This window comes from Pongo pygmaeus, chromosome 4 (assembly GCF_028885625.2).
Source record: "Pongo pygmaeus isolate AG05252 chromosome 4, NHGRI_mPonPyg2-v2.0_pri, whole genome shotgun sequence".
Classification (NCBI taxonomy): domain Eukaryota; kingdom Metazoa; phylum Chordata; class Mammalia; order Primates; family Hominidae; genus Pongo; species Pongo pygmaeus.
Window position 1 is genome coordinate 6,510,409 of NC_072377.2, and position 16,670 is coordinate 6,527,078.

General features: G+C 43.9%; 1 protein-coding gene across 1 annotated transcript in view; it reads left to right on the plus strand.

Annotated features, from left to right (window-relative positions):
* The window catches only part of UBE2QL1 (ubiquitin conjugating enzyme E2 Q family like 1), a 49,251-nt gene extending 38,219 nt beyond the window's left edge, over window positions 1-11,032 (plus strand). Inside the window, exon 2 of the mRNA XM_054488967.2 lies at window positions 5,558-11,032. Coding sequence (XP_054344942.1) covers window positions 5,558-5,689 — 132 coding nt within the window. The 3' untranslated portion in view covers window positions 5,690-11,032. The remainder of the gene's footprint in view (window positions 1-5,557) is intronic.
* Window positions 11,033-16,670: the final 5,638 nt, after the last annotated feature.

Genomic DNA, 16,670 nt, shown 5'->3' on the forward strand with positions numbered 1-16,670 from the left:
ATGCCACATAATACTGTTATAATGCTTATTTTACATATGAGAAAATCGAAATTCAGAGAGGTTAAGTAATTCATCCAAGGTCACACAGCCAGGAAGTATTGGAGCAGGGATTTGAAGCCAGGTCTACTGAATTGTGCAACTCCTTCCTCACCAAATACACACACCAAGCTCACACACAAACACACACACACACACTTAAATTCCATGCCCAAGCCTCCCCCTCCCCCAAGCACAGTGAGCCATTTCACACCTTCAATTTGGGACCCCTTGTCCTCTCCCACTATAGCCTGGTAAACACCTGCCCACCTATGTCTCAAGGCTCAGCTTACGTTATTGTCAACAGAAATCTTTCTGAACACACAAATCACCGCCACCACCCCTCTTCTCTCTCCTTTCTTTCTCTCTTCCCCAGTGTAGAATCCATCATACCCTCTGGGCTATAAGTTCCACAAGGACCAGAATTATTATTCTTAGAAATCTCTGAAGTCCCGGTTACCAGCATAGTTCCTGACACAGGGAAGACCTGCAGCAATCGTCTGCTGAATGAATAAAGAATGAATTGACTTTGCCTGCCTCTGGTTCTTTTCGTTCTACACACCAGTGGTTCTCAATCAGGAGTGATTTTGCTCCTGTGGGGACGTTTAACAATGTCTGGAAACAATTTCTGTCATTACTCACAGGGTGCTACTAGCATCTAGTGGGTAGAGGTCAGGGATGCTGCTAACTTCCTTCCAGGCAGGTGTAGCCCCTACAGCAAAGAATTACCTGGCCCAAGATGCCACCAATACCAAGAGTGAGAGACCCTGCCTGCTCCACACCCTCTGTCCCAGCAGCTGCAGTATGCCTGGTTATCTGCCCACAATGGACTCTAAGCCCTAAAGGCAGAGACCTGGCATCACTTTGTCTTGTTAGACCCAGCACCTAACACATTGAATGAATGCATAAATGAATGAATGAGAAACATTAGACAATTGAGGGAGATGCAGACGTGCCAGGTTGAAATTCAAGTACACGGGGGCCGAACTGGGGACTTAAGTTTGGGGCCACTTGTCATCTTATTAGCTGTGTTGAAATGTTTTCATGCTGAATCATTGCTACTGGCCCTCAAAAGGCCATAAGGGAAAAAAAAGAATCAAATCTAAGTACCACCTACTGGTTTTGTTTGACAGATGCAGCCCTGGAGAATTGTATTCTCATTAACACTGTTCGACTTGTATATTACAATGAGACTTTTGAGGTGGTGATGGCAAAATCCTGTAGTTGTTCATAAATATACACTTACCATGTGTGGCTCAGGAAAGAGAGGAAGTGTTACTTATCAAAAGTGTTGCTGTAAACTCTGAATGATAACACAAAGCTGTTGTAGTGGATGAGTAAAGAGTCACATCCATGCCTTTTAACATTAAGTACAAGTAGAGATATTTTGGAAGAAATGAGAGTTATTCAAAGGAAATATCTCAGACTAGATTCTTCGATTATTAGTTAAATAGAAACAGACAAGGGAGAAAGGTAAATGTTATGAGAATAAGAAAAACGCTATTAATTGTATGAAGTTCAAAGTCCTCAGTATTTTCAAATGCATTATCTTATTGGATGTTCGTCATGATGTGTGACATGGGTATCGTCTGCACTTGATTCCCAGAAGTTCACATTTCAAGAGACTGTATCCTGGAAGGATGAATGGCAATTCCCAAAGACCTGCAGCAAGCAGGGAACACGGGATGGAGGGTCCCCCTCTTCTTCGTGCAGTGGGCACAGCAAGGGCATGTCAGAAAAACGGCTCTGTGACCCTGGCAGAGCCAGGAAACAAACGGGGAATGCAGGGAGTGGCTTCCAAGTCCAGTGTTTCACTGTGTCATATTTAAAAAGCCAATCAGAAGATGAACCTATGAAAAAAAAGACTGTTAATTGTAAACGTGGGTGTAAGAGACAGGAGATGGGATGAGAGCTCCTTATCAACAGTGTAGTGCAATAAATGCGCTGAGCCTCTGACTGGCTCATAACGGGCTCTGTCTCCCAGCTGTGGAATTGACTAAGCACTGGGGCTTTCTGTTCATAATTCTTCCAGGGAAGAAAAGGCAACAAAGAGTGGTCTGTTCCTTTGGGGTTTTGTTTGTTGTTTCTTGTAACAATTGAGACTTTCACAAAGAATAGGCAAAGTGTGGGTTCATGCCAAAAGCCACAGAATATTCCAAGATGATTGTGAGCCTCTATTTGTCTAGCTACCTTTAGTTCAGGATTTTCAAATAATACCATAGATTTTCAGTATTGTGGAGAAAAAGGATAGAGATGGTTAAAATATGCATTTTCGCCAAAAAAAAAAAAATCAACCCTTGATATTTGCTGTCACTTGATGTGGACATTGATGCTGGCTGGGCACACTGGCTAATGCCTATAATCCTAACACTTCGAGAGATCAGGTGGGAGGATTGCTTGAGCCCAGGAGTTCGAGACCAACCTGGGCAACAAAACGATACCCTGTCTCTATAAAATTTTTTTTTAACTGGTTGTATGTGGTGGTGCATGCCTGTAGCACCAACTACCTGGGAGGCTGAGGCAGGACGATCTCTTGAGCCCAGGAGATGAAGGTTGCATTGAGCTATAATTGTACCACTGCACTCCAGCCTGGATGGATGACAGAGCCAGACTCTGTCTCAAGAAAAAAAAAAAAAAGAAGAAATTGATGCTAACATCCTCACAAAGATGTGAAAGATGTGTTTTCAGATGTTTAATAAGATAACTTTGGACTTTGATCTCAGCCCACAATTATGATGATTATGAATATATTAGCTCTGAGTGGTCTCTTTTTATCAAGCATAATTACATCGCATAAGCAAATATGCTTGAAGTTATAAAACTCAAAATAGGAGTCAATCCTAGTGAGGCATGGGGATGTTGCTAGCAGTCAATAAATGGCCATTTCCTGTCATCTTTTCCTCCGATCTTCCTTCATCCTTTTAGCAACTCTTCCTATGTGAGTTATACAGCATTTTCAAAAAGGTGTGTGTGGTGGCACATGCCTGTAATCCCAGCACTTTGGGAGGCTGAGGTGGGAGGATCACTTGAGGCCAGGAGTCCAAGACCAGCCTGGGCAATATAGTGAGACCCCATCTTTATAAAAAATAAAAAATTAGATAAGTGTGGGGGCTCACACCTGTAGTCCTAGGTACTCAGGAGGCTGAGGCAGGAGGATTGTTTGAACCCAGGAGTTTGAGGTTGCCGTGAGATACAATCGCGCTACTGCACTCCAGCCTGGATGACAGAGCAAGATCCTGTCTGTAAAAAAAAAGAAAGAAAAAGAAAAATTTTTTTAAAAAGGAAAAGGTTTTGCTGCCCCCAGTGACAGATGCACAAGTGAAACAAGAGGGATATCCAGAGCAGGCAGAGTTTGGTAACCCTGGACTCCTGACTCCTGAACTATGGATCGGCCTGTGTGTCCACTGTTGAAAAGACGATTATTGAAAAGGAAGCCTAGGTAGGCTCCGAATACAAGCATGTGAAATGGCCTCTTCCACTCCACGTTTCAGGTGATTGGGCACCGTCTGCCCAGTAGATTTAGAGGCCATTGCAGCTGCCTTCCCACTGGAGTTGTCAGTGGGTTATCAGAGAGCCAGGATCGGGTGGATAGTGCTTGCTGGTGGCCACACAGACCCATGTGGCTTCTGCCCTCTATGGCTGTCCAAGGCACCCGGCTGCTGTGTGTTGTAGGAGCTGCTGGTGGGGAGGCCTGGTCCCCATTCACATCCCAGTACATGCCCACAGTTGTGCGGTAGCACCAGTGCCCCGAATAGGGAGTGCAGAGGGTCTGTTCAGAGAGAAATTCTGTTCGCGAAGGTTTCTGAACAGCAGGCGATGGTTGGTAATCGTGGGCCTGCCGGTACATGAAGCTCAGCCAGTTCTTTCCAGGCATTTCTGCCCCATCTGCAAAACATGTACATGGGATGCCCAAGGAGAGGAGCAGATCTTCCAGGAGAGCCTGGGGGAGGCTAAGTGGAAGGAAATGCGCCTCAGAGGCTAAGGGAACGTTTCAGTTGATCCACCATTAAGAGGCTTAATGAAGAGTAATTGAGGCTGGAAGAGCGAGAGCTGCCACAGGTCCAACTGAGGGCAGCATCACCCCGACTCCTGGTTGTCTTCCATCTGCTCCTCCCCTCTGATGCCAGATATTCCACATTTTCCAGGGCTTCCCGAGATACTGTCACATGGGCAGTGTTGCCTGGTTTCTTCTTCCGCATAGTCCAGAGCCCTCTTGTGCCATCGTAAGATGGGTCAGTCCCTTTTGACCACTGCAGAGACAAGTGCTCTGTCCTTGGGAGCAGAACACGCCTGGTCACTGTGAGGGAGTGTGGCCCTCTCCACCGGCCCCACCCCCTCCCAGGATCGTGTGACAAAGCACCTGCCCTGACCTCTACCCTCTCTTGGACCTCGAGGATGGGTCTCTTCTTCCATGAAAATGTCCACCGTCACCTCACAAAATGGTGCTGACGTGACATGAATTCCAATAAGTTCATAATGGCTCTGGAACTTGAATTTTAAAAAATAGAGTTTTTAAATATTAGTAGAAACATACAAATATACACATCTCTCTGTAAACATATTTATCTTCACTGTTATCACAGAGGAATTTGAAGTGATAATTAAAGGCATTCTTTTTTTTTTTTATTTTATTGTAATTATTATTATTATTATTATTATTATTATTATTATTATTATTATACTTTAGGTTTTAGGGTACATGTGCGCAATGTGCAGGTAAGTTACATATGTATACATGTGCCGTGCTGGTGCGCTGCACCCACCAACTTGTCATCTAGCATTAGGTATATCTCCCAATGCTATCCCTCTCCCCTCCCCCCACCCCACAACAGTCCCCGAAGTGTGATGTTCCCCTTCCTGTGTCCATGTGTTCTCATTGTTCAATTCCCAAATGTCCAACAATGATAGACTGGATTAAGAAAATGTGGCACATATACAACATGGAATACTATGCAGCCATAAGAAATGATGAGTTCATGTCCTTTGTAGGGACATGGATGAAATTGGAAATCATCATTCTCAGTAAACTATCGCAAGAACAAAAAACCAAACACCGCATATTCTCACTCATAGGTGGGAATTGAACAAAGGCATTCTTTTGAGGGAGGGAAAGGAAGTTCGAACAGTATATTGCCTCAGGGAGAGAATGCTTGGCTGTGAATTGATGCCCTTTTGGTAAGGCTGGCCCCTCCTGCATGTCTCAGGAACTGGGGCAGAGATTTCTCTCCAGCACCGTGGAATGAGCAAGTTCAGATTCAGCCAGTGCTGTGTGGGGGTTTGTAAAGACAGCACCCCCCTCTCCTAAAAGGCTGCCAGCCCCAGGCTGCCCCATCTGTTTGGTGCCAGAGCTGAATTGTTCTGCATCTGGGCAGTGAGGCTGCCCCCGCCCTGCTGGTGGCCAGTGCATTGCATTGATTCAGACATCAGAAATCCCCACGACTCTGTGTGTTTTTAATAAACATGGTAGGAAACAGAATTCCCAGTGACGTTCTAACCTGGTTTTTCTTTTCATCTCACGCAGGGACGGATCTGTAGAAAAGCTGGCAAATCAAAAAAGTCCTTCAGTCGCAAGGAAGCTGAAGCTACCTTTAAGAGTTTGGTGAAGACGCATGAAAAATATGGTTGGGTCACCCCGCCCGTGTCCGACGGCTGATGTCTGCCATGTGCAGTAGACGCTCGAGCGCCTGTCCACACACACACCAGTACCCTGACATGTCCTCAACGCTGTGCATCCTCCACCCTTTTTTACTCCAGCCAGAACTGCATCCTGAATGCCAAGGAGACGTTTAAGTTATTTATGAAAAGATGTGTTTACAGAGAGGAAGAGGGAGCAAACGCCGTTCGGATTATATTTCGATTATAAATGAATGATCACCTCGAAGTCACTTTAGAACACATGTTGAGATGGTGACATTTCCCAGCCTGCCTGCCCGTCTGCCCACCCCGGTCACATTGCCCTGAGCTTCTTTCCATGACAGCAGCTCCAACGAGCCGGCAGGAAACTCAATGCCCCTGCGGGCTCCATTTCCATGTAAATGGCGCCATTCATATTTCATAGGGACGCCGTGCATCGCCGCCGTGCGTCCCCGGCACGTGTTTGCTGTGCTCTGTATCTCTGTTTTTCTTCCTGGAAGGTCAACATAACTTGAAAATGTGTCTTTCTGTGGCCCATGGTCCGCTGTGATGACATTTAGACCTCATTTGTGCTATGACCTTTGGCTCATGAAAACACAAATTTAACATTGCCAGGTTCTAGTGATTTAAAACTACAACTGCCGACTTGGTGAAAATGTGTTCTCGATGCTGATTTGTGGTGTGCTGCTGTCCACAGATAAACCAGTGCCATTAGATGGAAGGCAGAGGATACTGCGACCACCCCCCGGCAGACGGTGGCGTGGACACCAGCTGCGCCCTCTGGGGCTCAGAGCAACGGATGGTCAGCTGCGAACAGTCTCATCCGATGTTAGGAAATGGTCCTATGGCCGCGCCTTTGTGTTCCTGTCTTCTCTCCACCACCAAAAGCAAAAGATGATTTCCCATTCACTGCAGTCATCTGACTCATTTTATTATCTGTGCTAGTGACAAGGAATGTCAGAACTGCCAAAGGATACCAAGTGATCATATGATGATTTGCATGATCGGGTCTATTTCACCCAATAGTCACTTGTGTTTCCCCCAAAATTGGGATGGGTGAGCACCCTTGCTGTGGTGTAAACTTCCTGTTATTTAATCTCCCCACGGTTTCATTTTTCTCTTCTGTTAAGTTACTTAGAACTTTCTAAGAAACTCCATGAAATGAGGAAATACTGTTTCTAATAATATGAGGAAAGAGGTAAAAATGTTCATTCCAAGTGGAAAGTCTTATTGGACACATTTTAAATAAAATCATGCATACCTGATACACTGCCTCAAGGATCCAGTCATTGTGGGCTATCCTTCCATTTAAAATATTTCAGATATTCTTAAATTTTTTAAATATTGCAAATACTACAACATGTAATTCCAGAGCAGCATTCTAAGTCAAGTACCAGAAATGAGTCTTAGGAACCCACAGTCTTTGCAAAAATTCAGTAGATTTAAATAGTCCCCAGAAGCAGCCAAGGAGCTGAAGGGATGATTGGATCAAGTTCAGATGTTGCCAATTGTGCCAGTTGTATCTTACCGCTGTGAAGGAGGAAAAGTCTTCCGAGATAATATATTCAGTTCTTCAGGCAGTTTTGTCTACTTGGGGACCTGCCCATTGGTTCAAGGTTTTCAGAGATCCAAGAGGCCTCGCCTCAAAGAACAAGGATTGGCGCCTTTCAGCAGGGCTGGCCATTCACCAAATTTATTGTTACTTTTGTTTTTCTTTACCACTTTCTTATTTGCCCCCAAGTGCACACAGGCAGCTCTGCCAGACCAAAATGACAGTGTATTAAGAATGCAGGGCCTGCTCAGGTTCCCTGTGAGTCATAATAGTCGTGAAACTTGATGACAGTGAACTTAACGATGTTCATTCATCCAACCCTCTATGGTGGCATTCTCCATCCTGGAAACCTGACATTTGGCTGATGGTCTTTGGACCCTGGAGCTATTGGTCATCATGGAATTACACTGTGGAGATTAAAGACCTAGGACAGAAACATCTTGCTAGGGAAAGCATCTGAGTTTATTCCTTTCTGAATATTTTCCTCTTCTAATGAAAACTAAAAGCAGCTTTACTTTAGGGGGAAAAATACATCCGAAGGCAGGTCATTTCAGTAGTGTTTATTAGCTGATTGAAAGATTCACAGTGGTCTCTGAGAACTGCACCAAGGGGTGCAGCCGGGAGACTGGTCTGACCCCGGGTTGGGCTGGGTGACAACCGGCGACAGAGCAGAGACACTCAGCTCAGTGTCGCTCCTTCCATACACTCAGAGTTTGATTTTTTTTGCATGGCATTTCCACTAGGTTTGTTAGACACTTATAGAAGAAATCAATTCTTTAGTGAACAAAATACCGTTTTTCAATTGGTAAGAATTTCTCATTTTAAAAGCAGTAGGAAGTAATGTAAAACTCTACCATTGCCTGGACTGTTAGGAGTGCGGACTCCCTTTCTGGTGGATTCCCTTCGTAGGCAAGCACGGCGGTGCCCAGCCATGGAGGCATCCTTAGGACACTGAGCGCAGGCCTGGCTGCCCGTGCCTTGGCCATAGCCTCTTTCCACCCCGCTGAAGTGGACACCTGCCTCTGGAGCTCAGGGTGAGAAGGAGAGGCCTGAAGCCTGGGGCCACATTCCCACTCAAGCCAAGGAACCTATTCCTCTTTGGACAGACAGCGAGGGAATCATCAGACAGTGGGTGCAAATGTTCATGTCCCGATAGCTCCACACACCCATGTATCTGTGGGAACTCAAACCAAGCCAGAGCCCACAGAGCCAAACAAACAGAAAATCACAAACCCATCTGTCCCCTTCTCAATGCAAAACTCCTTCCCATCCAAAGGTTTTCCTGAACCAATCACCCTTGTTATTGGGTATCTTCTCCACTGCTGGGTAAGACCTGTACATGGTCTGTCTATAACTTTCTAGAAGACTGAGAACTGCTTATGCCTTAGGGAGTTCTATGTGAGCAGCAAGGTTATCCCCCCAATTAAAACGCATAGGCGCCAATACTCCTGCAAAGACTTGCTGTTTCTAAAATCCACTACTCAGAAAAACCAGGGTGTCGGCTTAAAGTTTTCAGCTCCGTCTATCAAAATTTGACCTTTTTTTAAGAGAAAAATATGTAGATGAGTGAAAAAGACCTGGGATTGAAAGACAAAAAGCCATGTGTCCGTGTAACCCTGGCCAGTCACTCCACCTGCCTGAGCCTTGGTTTCCTCAGCTGTGTGCTCCTACCAGGTCAGTGTGGGAATTGGCCAAAATGATGCAGCAGAAGTGCTTTGGAGACTAAGATTGTCAATGAAATGTAAGTGTCATTTTCGTAGTATTAGGACATTTACATTACAGCAGGCTTTAGTTAGAACCCACTTAGATATCGACTCAGAATGATCAATTACACTGGTTAAAATACACGTACTTGGTAATCATATACTTGCTTTCTGTCCCCAGTTCTTACATTAAGTCAACCAACTGACCCAAAAATCAACCAATAACTAACTGGCCACCTCTCCACTCACTCAGCATTCTCCTCTTAAATGCAGAGCATGCAGAAGATTAAGGTACAGCCTCTTCCCTGGATAGGAACTCAAAAGATAGGAATAGCGCACAGGCACCTGTACCAAGCAAGGCAAGTGCCAAATTGCACCGCAAAAATTAAAGACATTGTGCAAGTGCAGAGATTATCTGACTGAAAACCAGAAAGATTTCATGGAGCAAATCAGGTTTGAGCCATGGCTGGGCAAAGGGAAGAAGAAGGGCAGGTGTAGAAATGGGAGGGGCCTAGAGCACCTTGAAAGGGAGCGTGGACTTTGTCCTCACTGGCCCTGAATGGGAGAACTGGAGTCTCCTTGCCACCTCTCACCTGCAGAGACCCTATTTATGGAGCTGATTTCAGGAAGCAGGACACGGTCCCACCTGACACCCTAGCCTGGCATGTGGAGCTTGCCCTGTGCGTAGCAATGATATTTCAGTATACCCATCCAATAGCATGCAAAATTTTCATGGAATTTGCTTTCTAAAGGGGCAGAGCTTACTTCCTGACTGTAGTGAGGGTAGAGCCACTGAATCTGGAAGACCACTTAGCCTAATTTTACACCCTCTGCAGTGAAGGAGGTGAGCCCAGAGTCTTTGATGGGCTTGTCCACATTAGGACAGGAGCCACAAGGCCACCGCCTTACTGTGGCTTTCTGATCCTTTATGTTGCTTCATGAGACTATTAGGCAATTCATGTGGCCCTTATCAAACACACACTCTTCACCCCACCATTGAATCAGTACAGTCACAAGTCTTCCAAGCCGAGAAACACCCACAGGACCCATTCTGTGCCCAAAAGAGCAGGAATTCCCTCCAACTGCTTCAGGAAGCTTCTGTAAGGGGCTTGCAGCTCCGCCCATGAGACTGTAGTCAGAACTTTGTAATTTTTTTCTCCGAAGACACTGAAATCATGTACAGCTCTGTTCTTAGTTTTCTGCTAGGTTCTACTTATCCTTCTAATTTTGGCAGCCTCTAGTTCCCATAGTGTTGAATATCGTTTTTAAGCCCAGGGCCTGTCTGATCCACAGAATGTGGTCAATAAACTGGAAAGGCAAACAAACTCTGTTGACATTCGGGAAAGCAATAAGTGATGTTAGTTTGGTTCCAGAAGAAACACGGGAGCAAAGTGTGCTGGCCAAACAGCAACAATCAAAGCAGAGGGAAGCAAGATTTTCTTTCAAGGTCATGATAAGGCTAGACAAACAGAGTGCAATGAGGGGGTCAGGTGCGAGGCCGTCCTCCCAGGTCAGTAAGGCCGCATGGAGGGATAAAGAGATCCCTGCACTGCCCCCAAGTGCCAATTCACCCTGTGTCTCTTGCAGAATTAAAACCAGGAGGTGGCTTTCTCTTTCCTTCTACTGGTAGTAAATTAAGTGACTGTCCTACTTTGTAGACATGCAATCGTTTTGTATCTCTAGACCTTGGGCAATCACTGGTGATGACACTAATTGAACTAACACAGAAACTGCTGTCACCTGATGTGCTTGGTTTCATTCCTGCCTGCCTTCTCTACAATGTGACTTCATCTCATGAATGCGGTTGCCGTTATGACAGTGCTAGGATGCCGATCTGTATACCGTGAGTGACTGCGAACTTTCAGACTCTCACTGCAATTCATGGGGAGACTTTGGTGTATCCTGTTTCCAGAATTGTCCTCTTCTGTGATCCTCAAAAGAAGAGGAAAAAATGCATGTGGCATAAATCCATAGGAAAGAAATGTTTACCACTGGAAGACGGTGAGTGCATGAGTCAAATAATCTAGAGGCACTGCCCTAATGAGAAAAAAAAAACAATGATTCTGGAAAATAAAACTTTAAAACCAATAAACGTCTTTACACGGAATGCTTGCTGTGTCCTTGCGTGGTCTGTGTTCAGTAATTCTCAGGATTTATCTGGGTCTCCACGTGTGTTCTCCCCACGGGCCATGGTGAGTGACTTTCTGTCACTTGGCACTCTCTGATCTTGTGTCCCTTGACTCATTCATGGTTTGACAAATGAAAACCTTGAAGTATATCATGCGTGTTCTCCATAAAAATCAATGAAATGTAACTGAACCAAATCTAATTAATCTGATCAGTGTGATTTAGATTTCTCCTTCAGCTGCCATCTGCATTATAAAGATTCTTCAACGTTATTGACAAAGATTTCCATTAAAGTTTCTCAATGTAAGTGAAATAGTGTGCTTAGCACAAAACTGTAGCCTAAACTACTACTGAACTATGGAGATATTTCTTTGGAGAACTTATAGAGTAACAATTCTGGAAAATGACAATTTTCAAGTGCCCTAAGCACAATTCATTGAAGAGGTACTTCAGCTCACTTTTCACACTAACATGTATGTTGGTATTCAGTTTTTGTTTTAAGCCATTTACCCAAGGAATTTCTCAGCCCTAGTCAATATTCAAGATCACTTTCTAATCAAGAGCATATTTTTAAAAATCTCAAAGTGTGGCTATTTTAGTACTGAACAGGCCTGGGCTGTTGATCAGATCAGAAAACCATGCGTCTTATCACATGTAGAGAAGGCACTCAGCCTTACACCCAGACACTTGGCTTCCACTTTCCAAACTGAAATTCTGAAGTGCATATCTACTGTTGAGGGCTGTGGTGACAAGACAGGCGATGTGTGGGAAGCAAGAGCCCAGGGCCTGATGTGTAACTGGAACTCAGTATATTATTTTACAAATAACAATGAGATTGATTTGGCACCGTCAAGTTGACCACTTGAGTTGGCTGTTAGGATCCACTTTCAGGCTGTTCATTTCATCCAGGTGAATTTGCATCCTTTCCTTTGGGTGAAAGCATGAAAGATACACCATCAATAGGGCATTGACTCTGAACTTGTGGGGTGATGGAGATGGAAGTGTGCCAAATCACAAACTCTCCCCAGAGTGCATCCAACCTCAGCTGTGTCAGAGTTACAGGCAGTGGTCTGGGTGATCTGTGTCCAGGGACGTATTTTTCTTAAGGCAAAAGTAAAAGACCCAGCAGGATTGAACAGAGCCCTGGCCTTTCACATTGACAATTCAAGGTGTGTTCTGTGTCAGTAGGATAGGTGCAGGGCAGAGCTATATAAAATTCATGCTCTCCAGCTCTTCTTTGCCACTTAGGTGTTTGTCTTAAGAGAGGTCTTGATATGGTTTGGCTCTGTGTCCCCACCCAAATCTCTTGAATTATAATAATCTCCACATGTCAAGGGCAAGACCTGGTGGAGATAATGGAATCATGGAGGCAGTTTCCCCCATGCTGTTCTCATGATAATGAGTGAGTTCTTATGAGATCTGATGGTTTTAAAAGGGGCTTCTCCCTTCATTTGGCACTCATTCTCTCTCCTGCCACCCTATGAAGAGATGCATTCCACCATGATTGCAAGTTTCCTGAGGCCTCCCCAGACGTGGAACTGTGAGTCAATTAATCCTCTTTTCTTTATAAATTACCCAATCTTGGGTATTTCCTCATAGCAGCATGAGAATGGACTATTGCAGGTCTATTTCCACGCCAGAATAAATGTTATTGGAAACAAGTTATTTTTATTTAAACAAGGGGAAATGATAGAGATATTAAAGTAGACATACACACAAACTGCTTGACAAAATGAAGTTGAAATAGTTCATGTTTCATTTGTTCAACCTTTGAGTGTCGGGATTATGTATAACTGTACAGCAGTGAGCCAGGATACCAGCAACAAGGTCAGGATACAGTGAGTTTTGAAAGTACAATTTTTTTTAAAACCCATTACAGAGTATTTTTTGAGTCATCAAAGGTTTTCATATAAATAATTTTGAAGGTAAAATCCAATGGAATAATTATAAGCAGCATGAATAAACTTTCCCATAGGAAAACATCCTTTTTTTTCTTTTCCTACATTTGCAAAGTTTTTAATTGCTCAAAGACCTTTTAGAACTATCTTCTCATTTCATCTCTAGGCAACACTGAGAAGCAGATTTAGTAGGCAATAGTGTGCAGCTTATAGATCAGAAGCAGGCATTAAGTATAATTGATTTTTCTAATCTGATTTTACTTAAACATGGTCAATTACTTTCCTGTGTCACTACAACATTACATTAAGTCAATACTAAAACAACTTTTAAGTCTCTAACTTCAAGGATGTTTCTAGCTACAACTTTGCAGTTGTATCATTTAAACCTCTTTTAAATGATTCCCATAATTTTGCATTAGATAGTGTTCCTCGCCTTTACCAAATGCTGTGTATATTCCCACACATGTGCTTGGTTTCATTCCTGCCTGCCTTCTCTACAATGCGACTTCACCTCATAAATGTGGTTGCCATTATGACAATGCTAGGATGCTGATCTGTATACCGTGAGTGACTGCGAACTTTCAGACTCTCACTGCAATTCATGGGGAGTTTTAAACCCCCATTAATTACATAAACTTGATTTATGTAATCTTATTCTCATTGTTTCAAGGGTTTTCTTCTCACTTGACTCTAGTTTCTACATGTTATGGTGTTGCTTTTCCATAAAACATGCCAATTTCCAAAACAGCATACAGTTCCTTATAACACTGCCTCCTTTGTTCTCCTCCTTTTCTGTGCTCCTGATTCTCCTGGGGGGCCTCCTTTCTCTCCTGCTGGGGATCTTGTGTCCCCGTCTGATGTCCTCAGAGCCCTGAACCTCATGGCATCCAAGGTTCAGACCTTCTCATATTCAAATGGGAATAGAAGCTGCTTTTGGTAAATGATATTTTGGAGCTTGTTAAAATTTACTCTAGAAAGATAACATCAAAAATTAAAGCAAAGCCTATGACTTCTAATTTTCGTGCCAATTATTTACTTAATAAATAAATGGAAAGGGCCTCAGGGATTCTTAGGATCAACTCCGTGATTTAATTTGGTTCTGTCTGCCCCAGGCACAGTCCTCAGCTCAGAGCCTGTTCAAACACACTTCCATGCCTTCACGTAGAGGGGTTTAAAACTAGCCCAGTCCAATGACTTCTAAGAGTGAAAGGATTCTTTATGACAAGGGAAGTATAACCCAGAGACCCCATTTTCTGGAAGATTGTTTTAAGGCACAGGAAGTTAAATTCAGAGTCTGGGGGCCTCATCGTAGTGTATTACAATGCTGGGACCAGACACAGGAGCCTTCTGACTTCAGTCATGCTGCCTGAGAAATATAAAGTATATCTGCCCACACATGCATAGGATGAATCCAGGAGTGCGGCACTGCCTTGGAACATGGAGAAAGAAAATAGAAGAAACCAACCCTGGCAGTGCCTTGATTCAGACTTCTGACCTCAAGAACCATGAGAATAAATTTCTGGGCTCGTAGTTTTGTGTTTTTTTTAAATTTGAGACGGAGTCTCGCTCTGTTGCCTGGCTGGAGTGCAGTGGTGCGATCTCAGCTCACTGCAGGCTGCGCCTCCCGGGTTCAAGTGATTCTTCTGCCTCAGCCTCCCAAGTAGCTGGGACTACAGGCACACGCCACCACACCCCGCTAATTTTTTTGTCTTTTTAGGAAAGACAGGGTTTCACCATGTTGGCCAGGATGGTCTCGATCTCCTGACTTCATGATCCGCCCAACTCAGCCTCCCAAAGTGCTGGGATTACAGGCATAAGCCACCATGCCTGGCCAAATTTCTGTTGTTTTAAGCCACCAGATTTTTGTTAATTTGTTAATGCAGCCCTAGGAAAAGAATATAGGTAGAGATAGATAGATATAGATGTAGATATAGAAACAGATACATACATACCTCCCAAATTTATTCTCTTATTTTATGAATGATCCCCCAAAAAGAGAAAAGAATTTCTTCAATTGGGTAAGATTTACTCACTTCAGGCTATATTAGGGCACATAATTTTGTAACCTAACAATGGAGACACATATTTGTTTAAAATCTGATTTTGTTAATCAGCCACCCAAATTAGAACCATTAGAAACTATATAGGGGTCACAGCAATAGTGTAGGTCATTGTCAGTGGGCCAGAGGATTCCTTACAAAATACAACACACCATTTCAAAAACACCACTGAAACCCACATCTTTTCAAATACTGTCAATTCCCACATAAGTTCTAAGCACTAACCTCCAGGGGTACCAACTTCCCACCCCTCATAGTGAAGGAATACCAATAAAGGTCAAGAGAAAAAGTGGATTATTTTGAGGCCAGGTTGCTATAGTGTGAAGCTTTGCAGGTAGGGGACAAATAGGTTAAAAGCATGGGCTTCTGAATAAGAGTTTTCTGTTGACTCAGTTTCCTGGAAGTTTCCAGCTCTTTTGGTTGTCACTTTGGATTTCTCCCTCTTTTTGAACTTACCTTGCTTTAGTCTTCTCCCATAGGGCTGGTGAAGTGCAAAGGACTTGGGTGGAAAATGTTAGACAGAAACCAAGTGGGATGCAGAGGATGGATGGATGCGTGATTGGGTGGATGGGTTGGATGAACTGATGAATGAATGGCTAGATGGATGGATGGACTGGATGACTGGATGGATGGATGGATGGACAGATGGATGGATGGATACACAGATGATCAGATAAATGGATGGATAGATAAATGGATGGATGGATGGATGGATGGATGGATGGATGGATGGATGGATGGAAAAATGGATGGATGTAATGAATGGATAGATGTTGGATGGATGGATAGATAAATGAATAAATAGATTAGATAGTGGATGGTGAATGATTCAGGCCTGCCCTATGGGCCTTAAATGGAAATATTTTCTCACTTGACATTTTTTCTAGGCAAGGTTGTTTCTCCCATAGGGGCTTAGGTTAGACTATGGGGACCCAGGCAAAGAGCCTAAAGAAGCAGTTCATTCTGCTTCTTAGTACCAAAGGCCAGAGGCACACAAAGAGTTCTCCTCCTTTACAGAAGACACAGCCCCTCTCCCCGACCCGCCACCAGTGCTCGGGGTTCCTCTGAGCCCAGTGGGGCAAAGCCCAGGCCAAGAACACAGCTTTTACCTGCCAGAGTGTCCTCCAGGCAGACATCGCCCTCAGGTGTCCAGGTGGTCTAGGCCAGAATTTAGGCACGAGTCCCACCCACCACATGTTAATCACCCAGGACCTCACAGATAAGAGTGCTGTAAGTAAGAAATCCTCAGGCTTTTGAAAAGTTTGCTCCTGGTTTCCTGCCATGTCAGAATAAGAAATGCAAAGCAGAAATTGCTAGATAATATATTTCTATGCCCATTAATTCACTATGTTTTATTTATATTTATTCTTGTTCTTTTGGTAAGACCTTCAATGCATCCTTAGTGTCTATTATAACAGAATTTGGAATTTTTATTTTTTATGCTGCTCCTACTGCCTTTCAGACATACTTCACGAGCACAGAGAATAATATCCTGTACTATGTCCCAGGGAATTGCTCCCTACGTCCCTAAGATCCTGGACAGAAGGCAGCAAGTCAAAACTCGATGTTTTTCCTGGCTTTTTCCAAACTATCCGCCTTCAGAGAAGCCTTTCAGAGGCCTTTGGCACTTGGCAGTCTGAAGTGGTCCTGTCCCTGCAGG